We start from the raw sequence: 22,411 nt of genomic DNA on the forward strand, positions 1-22,411 counted from the left end.
TAATTTCCGATCGCTCATGTGAAGAATTGTTTGTAAACTATCGTCTGGCAAATTGTATCGTTAGTGTCCACCTTAAGAGTGCAGGATCCGTTTGTTGAACTAAAGTTAGTGGCAATAGTAACTGAAACATTTCTCGTTGTTGCAGGATTTCAGCTGTTCCTCCACCTCAGCCACCAGTCTTGGTGGACAATTACCGAACACCTTATGATGACGCTTATTACTACTATGGTGCCAGGAACCCGTTGGATCCAAATCTGGCCTACTGTAAGGCATAGTTCTATTGGTGTTGTGTATGTTGTTGTGAATCTCAGTAGAGAGCGTGTACATCAAGGATGAAATATTGCAATTAGGATGGCTTTACATACTCAGATCTCTCTCTTATTCCTAACAATCAAGGCAAAAGACCTGTACTTAGATATTTTGATTGTTGCTCCCACCTTACATTTTATTAACTAACTCCTCAATAGGGAGAAATGGCAGCGCATCCAAAACCAGGCTGCATCTGAATGACTTACCATAACAGCAAGAGGTGTGTGGAGCCTCTTAAAGGCATAAATGGACCCAATTGCATCTGAAACAGGTGCTACAAGTTTACACTAATGGAGGATGTTAGCTCCCAAAACAGTTTGCATGACTTTTTAAAATAGAGGTTAGCGTCCATTCCAATAGGATGACCTCACTACGGTGGAAGGGTCTAGTATGGAATACTCTGCATGCAAACTGTTTTGGAAGCTAACATCCTCTATTAGTGTAAATTTGTAGCACCTGTTTCAGATGCAGTTGGGTGCATTTATGCCTTTAAGAGGCTCTGAACGCCATCTTGCTGGTAAGCCATTCAGATGCAACCTGGTTTTGGATGTGCTGCCATTTCTCCCTATCATGTACAAACATGTAAGTTTACCTATTCTATTGTGTTAAATAACCAGCTCCTCATGTGAGGATATATTGGGGTGAGGATGATATGTACGGTAATATGCAGAATATAGCCGCCGTATGGTATCGCACCGAAGCCATATTTTTTCATTTTCCTGTCTGCTGTGTAATTCAGATGTGTATGCCTGCTACAAGCAAGTCTGGCTTTGGGGGAAGCTACTAATTGTATATAGTACATTTGTGAACAGGAGAGCAGGAACTTCTGAATGGATTTGCTAATGTGTCAATAGACCTATGTTTGCATTAAATTCCTCTGGAAGCAGCGAGCTTGGACATTAGCATACAGTTCCTCTGGCCATCAAGGATACAGGTAATTAGGTAACGATCCCCTTTTGTCTGGACTGTTGAGGAAGCCTTAATCAAGTTTTCACCTAGAGTAGAGAAGCCTTTTGATGTCTGTTAGGATACAATCTTACCTGTTGAAATCTGCAACCTTCAAAAAGCTAAAACAGGAACCCTTTGAAGTTTGCAGATCACAGGAAGAATATGACAAGCGTTCTGTGATGTCACAATCTAGGAGATTGCATTAGTTCCTGGGGGCTGGACATTAAATGCCCCAGGGGACACTTCGGACTATTTAAGTTGGTCCAGGACAGTCGCAGGGATCTTCTCCTGGAGATAGCGCATAGCTAGGGATGATCTCGACTCCTGGTCGAAAAACGGCGTGCTCCCGACAACAACGTTCTAACCTACGCTGGTAACGTTCTTTTCCCCCCCCCCCCCGTTTATTTTACGCAACTGTCCTTGGGTGTATCTTGTAACTTTTACTTTTTAACTTTTTTTACTTTGTTTTTTGTACATCTTTTGTATATATTATTTTCTGCATTGTTCCATTTTTTTTTCCTGGAATATTAAATTGTTATTTAATAAGCTTGACTTCTGCTGTACTAAACTAACACTCATAGTCTAGAAGAGACTGAAGTGCAACTATGTATAAGTCCATGCCTAAGTGTATGTTTGAGCAACCCTACCGTATAAGATTGTAATAGCATTGTGTGTGGGGTGTTTGTCAGACGTTGGCCTAAAGCGCGCAGCTGACCCAACGTACGAAAACGCCAGTGCGAGTAGCTCGACAGCAGAGTGGCTAACAGTATAGTTCGGAACGACTGTTAGTGGTTTTGCTTCACTACAGTGTAAGATTGCAACTGTGTGTGTGTGTGTGTGCGTGGCGTTCCCGTATTCGGCCTAAAGCGCAAAGCTGACACGAATACGAAAACGCGGATTGCGCGCTGAGCACTCGACCGCAGAGTGGACGGTTCTAGCAGCAGCTAGTGGTGGCAGTAAGGAGCAATTGAGGGGTCCAGCCTTGTCTGTAGCTTGAATAAGGCTGTTCCCCGCTTGATCTGGTCAAACCCGCAGTCGGAAACCGTATACGCAGGCGTGCCGCGGGCCGGTTCCTGACACCTCACCAAACGTATTTCTCAGTGTTGAATGGACAATAATGCTATGAATCGCCTATTAGCTGTTTACATCTCCCATAGCCTCCAACAGAAGATTTGGCATTGTAGTTTATGGTTCTAATTTTCCCTACAAAACAAACTTCTATCCATTTGACCTATCATCTGGAGGAGTCAACTGGAAAAGCATGAAACGACTATTCTGTTCCATGATCTTTATATCAAAAAATACTTCATTCTCTTTCCAAGTGTATCTGGAGGAACCATGATTCCATCACGTAGTGCTATATTTTAACATCTTACAACACTTCCTTCACCTGTTTTCCATAGTGTAGAGTATGTATTTTCACACTGTCAGTGCATAGTGTATACAGTGCTACAGGCTTCACTATTTACTACTACTACTACTACTACTACTACTACTACTACTACTACTACTACTACTACTACTACTACAGGGGTCTCAAACTCAATTTACCTGGGGGGCCGCAGGAGGCACAGTGAGGATGAGGCTGGGCCGCATAAGGAATTTCACAATCGCGGCGCATCGCCGCCTCTGCCTGCCCCCTCACTCTTCCTTCACAGAGAGGGGCGGGGAGAGGCGGCGATCCGTTCGGCGATTGACGTCAGGAAGGGCAGAGCTGAAGCTGAAAGATCTGCCCCTTCCAGGAAATGCCGGCGGATTGCCCCCCGGGCGATTTGGGGGTTCTGCAGCCCTTGTTTAGCGGCGGGGATGCAGCGGATTACTTGGGAGCACTGAAGCGAACTATAAGGAAGCTTTTGCCGGTGAGGGCCACAAAATATTGTATCGAGGGCTCGCAAATGGCCCGCGGGCCGCGAGTTTGAGACCCCTGTACTACTACTACAACTACTACTACTACTACTACTACAATAGCTTAGACTCAGTAAACCATATACACCAACCTTAAAACCAATATGAATGTGTAAATAAAACAATATAAAAATCGAATATAACAAGCCCCTACTCGTGGGATCTCAATTATAAATACAGACACGGATTGATACAATCTCTAATCTAATGTGTATAATATTTCAATATCCAAAATGGTCGATTTCTGCTTGGGTGCGTTTCTGTTTGAGTGAATGTCTCTTACTTGGGAAATGTTGATATGTCAGACAGTACTTCACCTTAGATCGTCTAACAATTCCTCCACTACAGTGAACAATCACCCAAATTGGAATGAAACTAACAGAGTTGGTTAGACTACGAATGACAGTATACAAACAAGCGTAAAGGCTCGTACACACGCTGTACAGGGAGCGACAGGTCTGTCAGACACTCCCACTGGGCGGGCGTTCAAGCGACAGTCCGGCGTGTGTACAGTCTGTCAGGCAGAGGCTGTTTCTGAACGATCCGCTCAGTGGATTGTTCAGAAACATCCCTATCAGTCTGCAGACAGACTGTACACGCTGTACTGTCGCTGGAACGCCGGCCCAGTGGGAGGGTCTGACGGACCCGTCGTTCCCTGTACAGCGTGTGTACGAGGCTTTAGGGGCATTTAATAGGTTCCCCTCACCACCTCTGGACTCCAGGTGAATGTGTTGGATCTTTTCCAAATATGTCATCAATTTTTCTCAATTTAATTTCTACTTCTGCTTTCAAAAGATGTCATATATGCATACTCCAGTAGGGCATCAGTTTGTGTGGTAACCTAGGCCTTAATGAAAAAAAACTCCTTGTGCAGTGCTGTATGTAAGCAATACAAATGTATTCAAACTTGCACTCCCAGTTTCCTCCAGCTTTAAAGCTGTCAGGCAGAGATTAAAGAAGCGGCCTTTACCCTGCACGGTCTCCCGGGCTGAGCTTCACGATACTAGCCTCCATGTTCCGTTTACTCCTACGATTCCAACTCCCCACTGCCTTTCACACCTTTGAAACGTAGGAATAAAGGTGCATGGAGGCTAGCATTTCAATGGTCAGCCCAGGAGACTGCAGCGTAGAGCCTCCTTCTTAAAGAGACTCTGTAACAACATTTTCAGCCTTATTTCTTCTATTCTATAAGTTCCTATACCTGTTCTAATGTGGTCTGACTTACTGCAGCCTTTCCTAGTTGCACAGTGGCTGTATTATCTCTGTTATATAATCTAATCTTCTTTCCTTTGTCAGCTTTGTCGGCTCAGGCAGGAATGTGCTGATCTGCTGTGATAGGTAAAAGTTATACACACCCTCTCCACGCCCCCTCCAGGCTCTGTATGAGTCACAGACTGAGCTTCTCTCAGCCTATCACATGCTGGTTAGCAGCCATGTTTTTGTTTGTAAACACTGCCTAAAACGGGCAATTACAAGCCAGGATTGCAGCAGGGAGTGGCAGAAACAGCAAAGAGGGGCCCAGGAGAACATAATGAATAGAATGGTATGCTTTTTATTGCAAGAATTTTAGAGTACAGATTCTCTTTAAAACTCTGCCTGCCTGTGTTTTAATGCAGAGGTTACCATATAAAGTGATGCCCTATTGGAATATGCATATTGGACAACTTTTGAGTGCAGCAACAGAAATCAAATTAAGAATCATTGGTGGCATATTTAGAACATCCCTCGCGGAGGATCCCACTCAGGTGTTTTGGAGTCCATAGGAGGTGAGGGGAACCTACTAAATGCTCCTAACGCTTGTTTGAATAATGTAACTACTAGTCTAACCAACTAAGAGAGTTTCATTCCAATCTGGGTGATCGTTCACTGTGGTGAAGGAATAGCTAGATGATCTAAGGTGGAGCGCTGTGTGACGCATTGACAGGACATAGTACTTGTGCTTTTAGCTTAGTTTCCATAGACTAGCATAAAGCTTCCTGTACTACATATCATTGGTTTATGGGTGCTAGAAGTGTGTGTGGGAAGTGCAGGCAAGTACATTAGTCATGGCAGTGAGGGAAAATGGCCCTCTGGTATGAGCGAGAGAGACTTGCATATCCTACTGCATACCTTGCGGGTCGGATAAAGGTGATGATGTTTGTAGAAGTTGTAGGGCAGTGCTGAACTAGTAAGCATTAGCCCTACTTTTGTAATAACTTTAGATAAGGCTTTAAGTACACATAACAGTGGTAATTATGTTCAGTAATTCAGAGTAGTGATGAGGCACATGGTGCAGTAACGCATATTTACCAGTCTAATTTAATTTTACACCATGTGCTGCAAATGATCTCTGCTGATCGTGCTATTGGCATTATTTAGTGAACACATATGAATTCTGTTTTTTCATTTATAAACTGTACACCTTCTTCCTCAGATCCTGTGGCAATGACAGGTATGCCACCTGCTCCAGGTATCCCCATGCCTGTGTCATTCACCAGCCAGCTCCACCCAGGAGAGCCCACTGTGTAAGTAACCAATATTAGGCTGTTTGCTGAATCCCTTCTCTTCACTCATTTTCATAGAAATAGGACACTAATGTACATACATCTCTGCCGCATGTTATATTCTACTACATTGTAACACAACTGGCTGCATTCAGTGAAAGTATGTGTTTTTAGGGACAGTAAGCAGAGACCAGGTGCTGCAAAAGGGGCCAGTTTAGGATCATTTCCAGAAGAAAAGCCAAGACAGAACCGCCAGGCAGCACAGTCCTATCAGGAGGAGCTGGAGAGACAGGTACAGTGTCATGCCTCATCCTAAGCGCCATTCTCTGGGCTGAGAGGTCTTACATTCCTGCCAGCTGTCTGTACACAGCAACACTCAGAGGTATGCTCTGGTTATTTGCCTACAGATACGGGAAAAAAATGAAAAGCGCAGACATGACAAAGAGGAACATGAGCGGTATGACGCCAAGCTTGAAGCTGAAATGAAGTATTACAACCCTTGGGGAAAGGGTGGAGGAGGAGCACCGCTTAAAGATTCAAAAGGAAACCTCATCAGTAAGTGCAGGAGGAAGATTCATGTATTGCAGGCTATTTTTTTTTCTAGGGGGAAACAGTTCAAACAGTATTTATATGCAATGTAGACCTGATGTGCACACCATCGACAAGTGCAAATGATTTATTTTATAAGCGGTCCACATGCAGATTACAAACAATTCAATTGAAGGTGGGAAACATGCAGTGGCTGCAAGGAGGTAGCAGACAGGACACTACAGCTTTTTCTTCTCTTTGTGAAGCTTGCTCATGCGTTGGTGCAGGTGTCGTCCGCATAGAGGTGATACTAGAAACTGTAAAAGTGTATTAATTGTACCAGGCCATGAGTGTACACAGAAAAGGGAAGAGATCTATGAACAGATCCTTGTGGTATACCAACAGACAGCGGGCATAGAGAGGGCTGGTTCACACTGCAAGAGCTTTTTAAGCACTAGTGATTTTAAAATCTCTTGCTAACGCAATGCTGTGGGGGATTTTTACAAAATCACATTGCTCCAGTGAAGGGGACACACATAGGATTACATTAGCAAGAACTTTTAAAATCACAAAGAGCTTAGAAAAGCTCTTGTAATGTGAACCGGCCCTTACAATATTGGAGTAGAAGTCTGTGAAAGAGAGTCCAGGTGGGTAAGAGCAATTCCCGAGAATGCTCTAGGTCCTTGGGGGAGATTTATCAACGCATTACCAACAGATTTTTCTTCTCTTAATCTGTTCTAACCAGCAGGGAGAACAGTTCTGCATGATAAGAACCTTCTTAAATCTTAGGTAATAGTGGCAATTTAGCATGAATTTGTAGAGCTACACTACAGTTAAGAAAAGTGCAAATCCATCCCTAAACTGGCGCAGATTAAGAAGTGCTTGATAGCAGTTCTACAGATGTAGAACTGCAGGCTAGACATTATTGCAGAGTGCAGGCTAGACATGATTTGTGTGGTGCTCCTCCCCCCTGCTGAATTCCTCCTCAGAGCCTGCTGCTATCAATACAGCAGGTGTGTTGGTTACCTCAGCAACAGGAATTCCCCTCACACACTGCACTGCCTGAGAGACCTTCCTAGCTCCTCCTATTTTACAACAGTTTTAGAAGGAATCTGCACTATCTAATGATTTCTTAAGATGCCTGAGACCAGGGCCGGGACAAGTTCTACCACCAACAGAGGCTGAGCTGCCCAAGTGCGCCCCCCCCCCCCCCCCCATGGGGCCACATCTCAGTTATTGTGCCTCTTTACAGGGTGGTGTATACAGTGAGCTGCTCCACATGACTGCATTTGGCACACATACAGTAATCATCAGTAGTGGAGATCACTTGAAGTCTTTTTGTTGCTATGAGTTTTAGGTAGCCAGGTATAGGTATCCCCTGGTTAGGTAGCCAGGTACAGGTATAGGGGCCCCCAGTATCACTCCAGGTATAGGTTCCCCCAATATAGGAAGCCAGATATAAGTTCCCCCAGATTTCATTCAGATACTTCATATTCTCCTACATCTTCAAAACATACTAATAAGTCAACTGGTTTCCCCCAAAACAATCCTATAGTGAAAATATTTGTCTATGACTATGGCAGGGATTAGATTGTGAGCTCCTCTGAGGACCGTCAGTGACATGACTATGTACTCTCCACAGTGCTGCAGAAAATGTCAGTTCTATATAAATACATAATAATGATATTGTAGGGTATTAGACTATGACTATGGTAGGATTAGATTGTGAGCGCTTCTGAGGACAGTCAGTGACATGACTATGTACCCTGTAAAGTGCTGCAGAAGATGTCAGTTCTATATAAATACATAATAATATGGTAGGACATTAGACTATGACTATGGTAGGGATTAAGTTGTGAGCTCCTCTGAGGACAGTTAGTGTCATGGCTATGTACTCTGTAACGTGCTGCAGAAGATGTCAGTGCTTTATAAATGCACAATAATAATATGGTAGAAGATTAGATTATGACTATGGCAGAGAATAGAAAGTGAGCTCATCAGAGGACAGTCAGTGACATGACTATGTACTTGTAAAGTGGTGCGAGTGATGGATGCGACAAAACCCCTGGTGCTGTTCCCCCAAGTGTATAAATGTGCCCCCTTGTGTGCATTTATACATTACCTGTCCTGTGTCGTTTACCACACGGTGCCCATCCGTCTTCAGCTTCTTCCTGTTCCATTTGAGGCTCACATGCCACTAGCATATAGTGTGTGGCACATGTGTGATGTCACCTGTGCTAAATGCCAGCGGCATTTGAAGCGCAAATGGAGGAGCGGAAGACGTATGGGCACAGCACGGTGGGCAACACAGGGCAGGTTCTGTATAAAAACACACTAGGGGGCATATTTATACACTGGGGTGGGGGGGGGGGACCAGAAGCAGAGGACTCCTCTGATTCCCAAGAGATGTCATGCTAAAATCGATGGGGAAGCAGTCTGAGGTGTATGGGCATCTGACAAATCTCTCTCTAATCAGATTGGATAAGAAAGATTTGTCTCTTCGTGACATCTGCCCATCATCGCTAGAGATGTATGGCTGCCTTTACTCTAACATGGCAGCATTAGGACACTGCAGTGTCATTTGTGTAAGTTCAGGTCCTTTTCAGTACTAGAAGTGGACGGGGCGTAGGGAGAGCACAGAAGCCTTTACAGCCTGTCTCCCTGACTACCAGAGCACAGGTTCAGGATGGAGGACAGGGCGCAGGGCTGCTCTCTCTCACATACACACACACCACACCATACCTTTCTCCTTCCCGTTAGAATTCCATTCTCCATCAGCCAGCCATGCTTGACTGGGCGGCTTCCTGGGGGAGCAGCTGGATAACATCACTGACAGAAGTCAGTGAATATGAGTTAAAAAAAACAAAAAACAAGGAACTGTCTACCAATCTTGGTAATCTAAACTATTCATGACTCCTTATTAGGTGCAGTCTTTCAGAACAACTGTGCAAAGAGCTTTTTATCTTCGCTCCCTTAGCTGTGTCTCTCAGGACTGTGGAAAAAAAACCTTTTTTTTTCTGGACTGCCTGAGGATTGGAATGTCTTTGAAAGCGCCCCATCCTGACCTGATGACCTGCCGCTCAGAGGCCGGAGCCTCTCGGGCCTCTGTGTCGTCCCTGCCCTGCCTGATACAGTTCTGCATGGATTTCTAAAAACCTACCAATATTTTGTCTCAGACACTCTTGATAAATCTGGCCCCTTGATCCTTAGTGAAGAGAGGGTCTGGAGAAGCAGAAAATGATCGACAGCGTTAAAGGCATAGGCAGGATGAGATATACAATTGGCCTTGATTTTGCAACTTTAATTGGGACTGTTTTCCTGGAATAGTGAGAGCAGAAGCCTGACTGGAGAAGGTTAGTAGAGAGAAAGTCACAGTTCTGAATAGATGTGCTGTTCAAGGGCATAGCAATATCCATAGCAGCTGCTTTGGGGACCTGGAGCAGAAGTGGCCCAGTGGGTACTTAATGTATTCACCATTAACTATTTTTGTGGTTTTCCACCCGCTCAGTACCCATGAACTATGTGCAGTTTTGATTGCATGATAATGTAAATTGCCCAATGAACTCCTAACTCTAGGGTACGGAGCAGGTGGCCTCCATCTGAGGGCCCCGTGAAAGTTTTGCTATTGGGCCCCATGATCTCTTGCTACGCCACTGGTTCTGTTCCAGCAGTTTGGTAACAAATTGAAGAAATGAGATTTGGCAGTGGCTAGATACAGTTGTAGGATCCACAGAAGTTTTTCTTGATTAGTGGTGTTATGGTTGCTTCTTTGAATGGGGAAGGGAATGAAGCCAGTAGAGATTGAGAGGTTGTAAAGAGCTGTCAAGCAGGAATGAAGGAGGGGGAGGTGAGATTAGAGGGAATAAGGTTCACAATGCAGTTAGGTGTACTCTAGACATTGGTGAAGAAAGACGCTGTTCAGTTAAAGGACCACTGTCTCAAAAATCTTTTAAATTTAAAATATATGTAAACATCAACAGATAAGGAGTATGTTTCTTTCAGAGTAAAATAAGCCATAAATTACTTTTCTCCTATGTTGCTGTCACTTACAGTAAGTAGTAGAAATCTGACAGAACCAACACATTTTGGGCTAGTCGTGCAGGTACAGCGGTGCTTGCATGGGTGCAGCATGGCCACACTCATTCATAAAGAGGAGTGCGGACCTGATCTTCTGGAGGGGGCCCGGTTAGCTGTGGCGAAGAAGACACTGGAAGCCTCTACAGGATCTTAAAGGCCTTCCCTCTTCTTCGGTAAGTATGTCTTTAAATGGATCCCAAGGTGAGAGACCTATGGAGACTGACATTTTTACAGTATTTCCTTTCAAACAATGCACATTGCCTAGCTGTCCTGCTGATCCTCTGCTTCTAAGACTTTTACCTATAGACCCTGAACAAGCATGCAGATCAGATGTTTCTAACAAAAATCTGACAAGATTAGCTGCATGCTTGTTTCAGGTGTGTGATTCAGGCACCAGTGACCAAAACATGAACAGGACTGCCAGGCAACTGGTATTCTTTAAAAGGAAATAAATATGGCAGCCTCCATATGCCTCTCACCTCGGGTTCCTTTTAAAGAGACTCAGAAGCGAGAATAAAACTCGCTTTTTCCCTTATATTCAGCAGGGGCATGTTTGCCCCTGCTAAAACGCTGTTATCCTGCGGCAGAACGGGGGTCCTTTGCCCCCCAAATCCCCCCTGCAAAATCCACGCCCAACTTGGTCGTAGATTTTGCTGCTCATGGAGGCAGAGCTATGAGTAGTAGCTCTGCCCCATGCACGTCTATCAACGACGGATCTCCGCCTCTTCCCGCCCCTCTCAGTGAAGGAAGACTGAGAGGGGCGGGGAGAGCTAGCGATCAGCGCTGATGGACGTGCTGAGAGGCAGGGCTGCGACCGTTAGCCCTGCCTCAAGCAGGAAGCGCTCTCCGCACAGCACGGAGGGGATTTGGGGGTAAAGGACCCCTGTTCTGCCGCGGGATTGCGGCGTTTTAGCAGGGGCAAACATGCCCCTGCTGAATATAAGGGAAAAAAGCGAGTTTTATTCTCGCTTCAGACTCTCTTTAAGCCCCTAATGCTTTGCTAGTGGTCCTGGGTCACCATGAGCTATCTGGGTATTCTACTCATTAAATAGTTATAATGATGAGAAATTAGATTTTTATTTCCCCCATAAACCCCGTAAGCATGTTTGTTGCCCCGTCAGTCTTTTTCCTCTCTTTACCCTTTAGGAAAACTAAAATTATTTATACATCCACTAAGTTGGCTTTCTACTTTCTAATGCAATGGAAATTTATATTAGAAGCACAGTTGATTTTAAAAATGCATGTGGTTTAAAATTGTATATCACTGTAAGGTTTTCTTGATGAATATTTTTTTCCATACAGCTGATTTGAAACGTATGCATAACAAGAATGAAGTCGCATACCAGAATCCAGAATTAAAGGCATTAGAAGACCAGCGAGCCTTGGTGGCCATGGAGATGAATCTAGCTGAGAGCTCTACAGCCCCTGGCAAAATTGCTGGTCAGTCAGTACTTCTCTCTATTAGGGATGAGTTTAAATGTATGAGGAGTGGGGTTTGTTCCTAATTACCAAAAGAGTTTAGTGAGACAGTGTGTGCAGTGTTATACAGTATAGCGCTCCAACCTACACTCAATCAAAAAAGGAATAGATGTTCCTGGCCAGTGTTCAGTTGAGATATCAATTGAGAATTGATTGAGTGTCCTTGTTTTCATTCAATTTGATTGTTTTTATCACAACATATGCCCTGTGAACAGCACATAGATTTTTCAGTGTTGTGAGCTTGGCTGCAAATTACAAGCTGCTGTAACATGAGCCTGTAACTTTTCACTGTGAAAGCAGCCTTAGGGCGGGATAGGGGAGGACCAAGGGAGTGCAGTGGGGAGAAGAAGCAGCCCCAGAATGCTTTGCAGTATCTGTTATACTTCCTGCAGCCTCCTTAGGAGCTTGGGAATAACAAGCCTTGCTGTTCAGCAAGCATCAAAGTAAGAGAGATTTTTAACTTCAGTATTGCCTTTTTGGCTTCCTTCTAAACTGTTTAACACAGGAGAATAGAGGTTTAAATTAGCTTTTGCAGCCTGACAGTTACTCTTTAATAAGAGACAATCCAAAAAATAAATAATCAATAATTAAAGCAAATCTAAAACCAGCCAAAACCATAGAAAAAAAAACATATTCCCGATAGTGTACCGTTACATAAAAACATTACCTGTCCTTTTTGCCCCTTGCTGCTTGTAATGGTGATCCCCCTCTAAATATTACATCTTCCTTGTGAAGATGGCGCCAAGCCCTTGATAACTTCCAGGTTGGCGCTCTGTGCCCATGATTGTCAGAAGGTTGTGCACAGTCTTCTCACTCCACTAAGTGATGTGCTGCAGGCTCCTCCTCCTTTATATGTCGGGCAGCAGAATACATTAGCACTGGAATGCAGGGACTGGGGAAGGATATAGTAAGGGATGGTTGATGGTAGTTTACATTTGTAAAACTCGCTTCAAGTATGCTATAAAAAGAAAATGTTGATATTTTACTCGATGGCTGTTTGGATTCAGGAAAGGCGGTGTTTTTGTTTTGAAGATAATTGGTGCACACTTAAGGGTTTTTTTTGTTTAATTTCTTTGCATTCTGAAGGATCAGCTGGTGTTTCAGAGGCTGCAGGTTAGTGGGGTTTTGTTCCTTCATTTATTTTGATAAATGTGATAGACAAAATACGTATGTAAGAATGATTCTATGTGATTGTTTGTTTGATATTGTATTTAACTGGCAGGTTGACAGTGTTTCTGTACAGCTCTGGATGTATGTTGTTTTTTTCTGAAAAAAAAATAAAAAAAAATAAAATACAAAAATTGGCAAGTTTAGTGGTACGAAACAGACAAAATCATGTGGGCATGACCATGCAGTCACTGTCAGATGGGCTAATCTAGTCTAGTTAAAGTGATGCTTACAGGGTTATGGATGATGTCCTGGGGCCATCCTTTGCCCAGAGTGACCTTCTTCTTAAAGAGAACCTGAACTGAAAATAAAAAGTCAAAATAACCATACACCGTTCATACGTACTTCCTGTGTAGTCTACCCCTTAATCGCTTTCTCCTCTCCTATCCTATTTGTCCACTGTGATCAATGGAATTCTCCGTCCTCCATTTTAAAAATAGCCATTATCCCATAACCGCTTCCTGGTCAGCACACTGTTAAACTGTAATATCACCCACTTGAGCCATAGGGAAACATGGACATTGCCTTGCATATTCAGTTGTAACTGACAGCTGCTGATATATAACTGACAACAACTGTTATATTTCAGTTCTGACAAAATATTGTCAGAACTGGAAGGGATCACTGTAAGAAGAAAATGGTGAGCTTCTGAGAGGAACTGATGGAGAGGTTAGTATGTAATATTCATTTGCAGCTACGTCATGTGTTTATTTTAAATAATTTTACTCACTTCAGGTACCCTTTAAGAGAAGATGAAGGTATCTCCTTGTAGCTCTGCCCTCAGACTGCCACAAAACTCTTCACCTTTATGAAACGCCATCCCAACAGACATATATGCCTGTGAGCAGCCAGTGATTCTCTCCTTGTCCACACTACAGCATGTTGCAACATGTATCAAGATGACTGCACAGATTAGGCCCCACTTACAACATACAAGCAGAGCGGAGTTTTGACACGGTTCCCTCTAGACCATTGGTAAGCCCCTCTCTCTCCCTATCCACCCTCAGTAGCCTCAATCTCTCCCCTCAAGACTATCAGTAAGCCCCCTCTCTCCCATTCCACCTCCAGCATCCTCAGTAGCCCCAATCTCTCCCCTCAAGACTATCAGTAAGCCCCCTCTCTCCCATTCCACCTCCAGCATCCTCAGTAGCCTCAATCTCTCCCCTCAAGACTATCAGTAAGCCCCCTCTCTCCTATTTCACCTCTAGCATCCTCAGTAGCCTCACTCTCTCTTCCCAGGCCCTCACTAAGACCTATTCTCTGCCTACCCAACTCCTTAATAGCATCCCCCTGCCCCTCATCAACCCCGTTTTCACTCACTCTACATGACCCTCAAATTCGGCACTCGCTCTTTTCCCTCAGACTCTTAATAAAGGTGCACACATATGCTTGGCAACTGTTGCCCATGACTATCATGCATTGATCAGTGTGGTAACAGTTATGGGCATTTCTAAGGACGCAAATAACAATTAAAAGTGAGCTATTCTTAGTGGGACATGTATTAGCACATATGGAGTTTTTAGGCTCACATTTTAATTTTTATTGACAGGGTTTTCACTGGCAAATGCACCTCAGTTTGCAAGAGGCACAATGTTCAATGAACCCCCATCTGAACAGCAGGTGCAGCAACAGGAATCCTACAAGGACTTCTTGCGCCAGCAGGTAGCTTGTTATGCCTGGTTGAATGAAGTGATGATCAGTGGGTAGTAAGTACTGTGTAGTTTTATAAAAACGTATTTCTCAAACAGATTGAAGAGAAAAGGCGTAAAGAGGCAGAAGAGCGAGATCGCATTCGACTGGAAGAAGAGAGAGAAGAAAAGCGTCTGGCTGATCAAAGGGCCAAAATTCAACGAGAGTATGAAGAGGAGCAGAATAAGAAAAAGCTTAAAGATGAGGAGGTGAAGTAATTGTGCTGAGGCTTGGCTTGCTTGTATTATGGCACATGTGCAGCTTTTGGTTTATGTCCTGCATGTCAAACTCCGGCCCGCAGAGTCATCAGATTTGGCTTGCTAGTGATTTCCTCCCTTTGCATTATTTCTGGCCCAGACTAGACCATTAGGGAATTAGCAAAGTAATCATGTTTGGCCATAGGTGGCGCTGTGTGATTTTAGCCACTGCTTCATAGGTGGAAGTACTTACTTAGAATTAGTTATTTCCGGATCAGTGGAATATGTGCTCACAAACAAACTATAGTACTCTGTTGCTGTGTGCACATATTGCTTATATTAATGGTTTGTGCTGTCCACCCTTCTGTCTCTTTAACTGTACCCTTTGTGAATGCGAAAAGCCCCACCCACTTCTTGCACGTCACTGAAGTATGTACGGTAAGTACAGGTTGCATGATTTCAAGCTTCCTCCTTACTATCAGGTTGGTGAGGTGTATAAGCGTCTGAACATTAGCTGTTGATCCCTATATTAAATAGCAGAAAATTAGAGCATAGTTACCATAATGGAGTAGCCCTCTCCAGGAGCGCTGAGAAGTAGTTGGTGAGCAATGCAACATTTCTATAGTAGTCACTGCAGCATGGATTAGATACCATTTCCATTCTGTATATGTTTGGCTATGTGACATAGTGGAACGGATTTATGAAATGGGGAGGAACAGTTTCATCAGTACTGTGTTTCCCCTCTTATTTTCTACCAGTCCGATCGCATTCAGCAGATCGCTTGGGCATTAGTACTGTTAGCGGGCACATTGAGTATCTATTAATATATCCTGAAAAAAAGTGTTTACTTAAGGTACAGTTGCTGTTTTTTATCACTTACCCTGTTATCTCAAGCTGGACATTTATACACATCCAGTTTAATCATTGCTAAGTCAATCAGGACATACTGGCGCACTCCTACTCCTTGTTCACGGTGGAACGTATATGTCAGTAATTGGTGAATGGGAAAATCTGTTCCCTGAGCCTATCAAAGTGCCTGTATATGAATGAACATGACTTCAGTCAGGAGCCATGTTCATTCATAAAAATGAAAGTAAAAATGATCTAAAATAATCAAACACTTCCTCGTAATCCAGGATAGTGTGTAGCGCCATCTTGTGGTTACCAAAATAAAACTTGTAAAAAAAAAATACAAAAAAATGCCAGGATTTAAAAAAACAAAAAACAAAAAAAAAACCATAAATATTTACCTTAGGGACATTTTTAGTATGTTTGTCATGAGGGTATATTACTGTTGTTTTTGCAAATAAGGGCTTGTAATTGATAGGGTACAAAAACCACAGAGAAGATACACATTTATTTCCAAATGTATTGTTGCCATAAATTGTACTAGGAACATATTTTAAATGTGATCGCTGGGACAAATCGCCAAATACATTGTAGGGGTTTAAAAAAAAAAATAAAAAAAAAAAATAAAGCTATATGGATGTTTTGGAGAAATAGTGTATTTTTTATTTATTCCTTGTTTTTCCCTTTACAATGCATAGAGAATAAAGTAATTACTAAAATCAAGTATCACCAAAAAAAAAGCCTAATTTATGGTGACAAAAACAAGATATAGATCATTTAGGTGTGATAAAGTTATGGCTAAATGAATGGGATGAATGGTGAAAGGTGAAAATAGCTCTTGCCAGTAAGGGTAAAATAGCCTATGGGGTGAAATGGTTAAATGTTTTCCTCTTCCTTATACAGCCAGGTGAAACTGAGCTGAAGTTTGATTGTAGAATGGTCAGATCTGCAGCTCTGCCCAGTATCTCTAGTAACTCTCTCTTCACCCCTTCCCTTTTGAGTAATGCTGTCTGCTCTCTGGTGTGAAGTCCTCTGCTCTTCTCACACTTGCTCCAGATAGAACGAAACACACACAGCAGCTGTCTTGTCTCTGCACACAGAGAGTAGACAGCATGACTTTACAAGAGGGAGGGGTAGTGAGGATGAAGTTTCCAGAGAGGCTGGGCAGGGCTGCAGATGAAACCATGTTATGGTCTCATCTAAACCTGGTTATTTTGAAGAGGAAATTTTACAGGGTAAGGAACAGCAATAATATTTTTAGTTAATACTTATTTTTATGGATATAGTAGTGGATACATTTATTTGTATTCACTATGGGGTCCATTTAAATGACATCCGTGAGGCCGAGTGTTATTCTTGAAAGTTGACTATTCTGCGTCATTTGTCACTGGGGGGAAATGCACTTAAAATATATGAATATCCAGTCATATAATGCGTCATGTACAGCATTTATTTTTAAATTTCTGTGACCAATTTGCAGTTTTAAAGTGAACACACATATCTAACCAGACACTCAATATTGCTTTAGCAACGGCAAAAAAATGAAGAGTTGATTCGTTTAGCTGATGAAAGGCGAAAAGAAGCAGAAAGAAAGAGAAAAGAGGAAGAAGCCAAACAAGAGGAGGAGCTGAGACGATTTTATGAACAGCAGAAAGGAGCCCCTGTGACAGAGGCGAGAGAGAAGGTGAGGGGAGATGCAGAACAATGTATATTTGATCACTTCTAGTACAGCTTCTATTATTCCACTGACCACAACAGAGAAGTCCGGTCCTTATATTCTGCTAGTGGTTTTTCATCTCTTGAGATTCCAGTAGAAAGGTCTCTCTTCTTTATAGGTTCCTTCACTCCTGCTGTGGCCACAAGAGTTGTTGGTTTCTCATTACATCTTGTTGGATTTTTAATTTATTTAAACACTAGCTGATGGCCCAGCATTGCTTGGTTATGTATTTGGCTGTTGTTGGCTCCGCGGCGCCCACTTTTTCTAACCCTAACACTCAATTACCCAATGACCTAGTTTGTGAGCTTTGCGGTCTTTGGCATCAATAATTTGCATTGAAATGAAACAAATCTAATTGCCTGTTTGTGGCTCCACCCCCTTTTCTAAATTTGAACCCCAGTTACCCAACTGTACCAGGTTTGAGGCTTGTGCATTAACAGTGCAAGAATGGCAGCAATTAAATCTTCCCCTTGAAAATCAATAGGTGAATTTTGATTGGCTTTTGTAGGCTCCACCCACTTTTCTGAATATTAATCCTAGTCACCCAGTGACCAACTGTGCAAAGTTTGAGAACCCTGTCATTAACAGTGTAAGAATGGCTGCCGTTTAGATTTTCCCAGTGAAATTTGTATGTCTCCACCCACTTTTTGGTTATGGGGATAAAAAGTATCCTATATGTTATTCCAGGTACTGTACTATGTGTGTGCCAAATTTCATTCAAATCCGTTGAGCCATTGTTGCGTGATTGAGTAACAAACATCCAAACTTTCACATTTATAATATTAGTGAGATTAGATGGTTACACACAGTTTAGTTTTCCCCCTAAATTAGCTATTTAATACCTTGATTATTTCAGAGGAACTTTCTTTCAATGTACGTGTTGTACATTGAAAGAAAGTTCCTCTGAAATAATCAAGGTATTAAATAGCTAATTTAGGGGGAAAACTAAACTGTGTGTAACCATCACACACACATATAGGTTCATTGGGGTTGATTCACTAAAGAATGTCAAGCTAATTTGTGCGGATAGCATTACTGGCATTTACGCAATTTGAGTAGCGGGTTATGCAAATTGCATAAGGCACTATTACGTTGCTTGCGTAACATGCATGATAAGTGGTGTATATGTATATAGCCTGTTAGGCAAAATGTGTAACTCACTACTCAAACTGTGTAAATGCCGGTGATCCTAACATGTGCTTTCTGCACACACAAAGAGTAACATTTTTAGTGAATCAACCGTAATGCTACAGAAAGTATGATTGAATAAAATTACATGTTGATTGAAAGCATTTTTTTGGTTTGTTTGTTTTATAATCCATTTGAAATGATATCCTTTAATCAAACTGAAATAAAAAAAAATAAAGTAAGAAATCTATATTGATGGAACATTGATTGTTTAAAATCTCTTGCATGTATCGACTTTCTCAAAATTGAATAAAACATTTTCAACATGGTTCATCAAACCGTTATGAAATCATTTGAGAAAATCAAGATTTATCGATCAAGAAAATACATCAGTATTTCTATACAATTCATCATTTTATTGATGAAGTGTGAAAACCAAATGATTTGGTTGGGCCATGTATGCTATATTGATGGAACATTGATTGTTTAAAATCTCTTGCATGTATCGACTTTCTCAAAATTGAATAAAACATTTTCAACATGGTTCATCAAACCGTTATGAAATCATTTGAGAAAATCAAGATTTATCGATCAAGAAAATACATCAGTATTTCTATACAATTCATCATTTTATTGATGAAGTGTGAAAACCAAATGATTTGGTTGGGCCATGTATGCTCACCTTTATGGAGATCATAGAAGCTAGCCAATGCTTGGTGTGATTGGCCTTCTTAAAACAGAAAATACTTGCAATGATTTGCATATTCAGTAGCGATGTATTGTGGGTAACCATAGATGTTCATTTAAAGGACCAACTGAAAAGAGCGGGATATAAAGGCTGCCATATTTATTCCCTTTTAAGCATTTATTCCCTTTTAAGCAAATGTGTAAAAGGTCCGGCACTGCATCAATTTTCCATTAGAAGAGCTTTATTGCTAATGGCTCTCCAAGTTACTTAAAGAGAGTCTGAAGCGAGAATAAATCTCGCTTCAGACCTCATAGATAGCAGGGGCATGTGTGCCCCTGCTAAACCGCCGCTATCGCGCCGCTAAACAGGGGTCCCTTCACCCCCAAATCCCCGCGGGGGAGCGCTTCCTGGTTGGGGCAGGGCTAACCGCTGCAGCCCTGCCCCACGCGCGTCTGTCAGCGCGTATCTCCGCCTCTCCCCCGCCCCTCTCAGTCTTCCTTCACTGAGAGGGGCGGGGGAGAGGTGGCGATGCGCCGCTGATAGACGCGACTGGAGGCAGGGCTGCAGCCGTTAGCCCTGCCTCCATGAGCGACCAAGTCTGCGATAGTGATCTAAAGATGTGGGGTGGATGATAACTGGTCCGGTGTAGAAACGTGTTACCCGAAACAGGTTTTTCTGTAGCCCTTGGCTAGTAACTTGTTGTCTACGACACATAGATCTAAATCTAAATAGGCCACTCTTTCTTTACTGAACTTGTGTAAATTGCATATTTTCTTTATCATCATTCAGGTAATGCTTATTTTTTCAAAAGTCTCATAAGTCCCAGACCAAAACACCAAGATGTCGTCCACATACCTAGACCATCTCCTGAGGCCTCCCCCATGCGGAACATTGGTGCCATACACATATTTCTCCTCCCACTATGCCAAAAAAACCACTTTCCATCGAAAAGAAACGCATTATGTGTAAGTACAAAGAGAAGGCATTCACAAATGTAATCAACCTAGTCATCATCCTTGTCACCCCTGGACAGGAATATCCTCACAGCGTAGATACCTACTTCTTGCGTTATCCGATTATAAAGATTTACTACGTCGATAGTCGCTAATGCGTCGCCCATTTGCCAGGATACACCTTCTATGCTTTCTAGCACATCCAATGTATCTCTCAGGTGGGACCGCACCTGTCCCAGCAAGGGCATCAGGAGTAGCCGCATGCGCAACTACGTACACGTACACACGGCGCAGGAAGCCGGTAGTGCCTCTTCCCCCTGCTACAAATTCCGGAAACGGATAGCCGCGGTCGCCACACTTGCCTCTGAAGATGCTGCCACAGCGAAACGTTCGTTAGGCGGGCCGTAGCCACCACCATGCCCCACAACCTAACCTAACCACAACGGGTATGTGCACTTTGTACATTTTGACTCTGGAAAATTGATGCAGTGCCAGAGATTTTACATCTTTTATTGTTACATTCCAGCTTGGGATTACCACTCTGAGCTGTGGATTTCCATCCCGAGTGACTCAGTCTTACCGCTAAGGAGGTTAAGGAACTATCCCACAAAGTCCCACAATGCATTGCAGTAGTCTGACAGCCACAGTCATGATTCATAAAGGCAAATGCATTGTGGGACTTGTAGTTCCTCAACAGCTGGAGAGCCAAGTTTGCAGATCACTGGTCTAAGGAGTTGGCTACCACTTCTTGCTCCTTGCATTTTTAAGCAGTATGAGCAGGTAGGAGGACATTGATTGACGGCTGCTAGCCTTTTGCCTTTTTTTGTAGTGTCAGTGGCCAAAAAAAGCAAAAGGGATTATCTTAAAAGGGGTACCTGCGGACACATGCTAAACGGCCTTCCTGCATAGATCAGTTGCTGGTTTTCTTCCAACTGGTAAATTTTAGCTTCATGCTCTTCTGCTTTGACCTTTGTTGAGTCGTAAATGCCACATAAGATGTTCTCTTCTAGGCAGGATGCCCAGAGCAGGGCCGAGACATCTACCTACCCTGTCCTCAGAATTGCCTGAGATTTGTTTTGTTTTCTTGTTTCAGACACCAAGGCCTCCATCGCCTGTGATCCCCACCTTACAAGCTAAAGCATCCTCCCGTACACACAGACCCCCAACTGCTGAGAGTGAAGTGTCCATCCAGTCACATGTATGATACAGCTATCTGCTCTTTTATTTTCATTAGTCATTAACATTTAACCACTGTTATAGGTCAGTGTTTCTCAACATTTTATTGGTATGTACCCCTTTTAAAACCCTGTACTCAACAAGTAACCCCAGCATAGTAAATGTTACCACAAGTGCCCCTTGACAAATATATATTTAATCATAGTACATGATAATTGGTTCTAAACCATTTCCAGCATTTACTATTGCTTTTAATTGGCTAAAATACTAATTTGGTGTTGTTTAAATAAGATTTATCAATTTCTAAAACTCGAATTTAAGTATAAGTATCTTGGTTAAGTATATCAAGCCCAAGTACCCCCCGGAACCATCAGAAGTACCCCCTGTGGTACGCGTACCACACGTTGAGAACCTAGGTTATAGATGTATGTACAGGTGGTCCCCCATGTCCCCAGTGCCCCCCCTCTGTGCCACCACTATGTGACCTCTGTCCTCCTGTTCCCTCAGCAAAGTGTAATTTTACTGGTTTAAAAATCAATTTTTCTTTTCTTTTTTTTTTTTTTTTATTCAATTAAATTTTTTCAAAAACTACAGTACAAGGTCTTAAAAAAATGTAATTGTTCCCACAGACTCAAATTTTACATTTTCATGCTATTTGTATTGCCATGTTCTTTGGGTGTTCATAAGTCAGGTTACCTGTAATCCGTAATGATTGAAAAACGTAAAAGAGTGCAAGGTCGATCTCCTGGCAATGCTACCTGAACTATCAAAACTTTGCAGCTGGCTAGACAGACTTAGAACATTTTTGGGCAGGTGCAATAGTTCACAGTACCTCTTCAGCTCTGTGTTTAGATTTGCTGTGTAAACTATCTAAACTTTAGATAAGATATATAGACAAGTTACTTGTCATCTCGGTTAGTTCATCTCGGATGCGCTTTAAAGCAAACTCGAAGTGAAAATTAACTTTGACATAAATAATTGTATAATGGTATGTATATAACTAATCCTAAATATAACTTACCTGGAGTCGTTGATTCTTATTTTCATTTTAAAGGATTACTATCGCAAAAAAATTGTAAAATTTAAAATACATGTAAACACATACAAAGAAGTATGTT

General features: G+C 42.5%; 1 protein-coding gene across 3 annotated transcripts in view; it reads left to right on the forward strand.

Moving 5' to 3' along the window:
• Nucleotides 1–22,411, forward strand: part of CSPP1 (centrosome and spindle pole associated protein 1) — a 106,813-nt gene that overhangs the window by 67,181 nt on the left and 17,221 nt on the right. For all 3 annotated transcript variants that reach the window (XM_068237464.1, XM_068237465.1, XM_068237466.1), the window contains 9 exons: nt 146–264; nt 5,576–5,666; nt 5,820–5,937; nt 6,053–6,200; nt 11,553–11,690; nt 14,446–14,558; nt 14,645–14,794; nt 17,160–17,315; nt 21,211–21,315. In XM_068237464.1, coding sequence (XP_068093565.1) covers nt 146–264; nt 5,576–5,666; nt 5,820–5,937; nt 6,053–6,200; nt 11,553–11,690; nt 14,446–14,558; nt 14,645–14,794; nt 17,160–17,315; nt 21,211–21,315 — 1,138 coding nt within the window. The remainder of the gene's footprint in view (nt 1–145; nt 265–5,575; nt 5,667–5,819; nt 5,938–6,052; nt 6,201–11,552; nt 11,691–14,445; nt 14,559–14,644; nt 14,795–17,159; nt 17,316–21,210; nt 21,316–22,411) is intronic.

Source organism: Hyperolius riggenbachi, chromosome 5, assembly GCF_040937935.1.
Source record: "Hyperolius riggenbachi isolate aHypRig1 chromosome 5, aHypRig1.pri, whole genome shotgun sequence".
NCBI lineage: Eukaryota > Metazoa > Chordata > Amphibia > Anura > Hyperoliidae > Hyperolius > Hyperolius riggenbachi.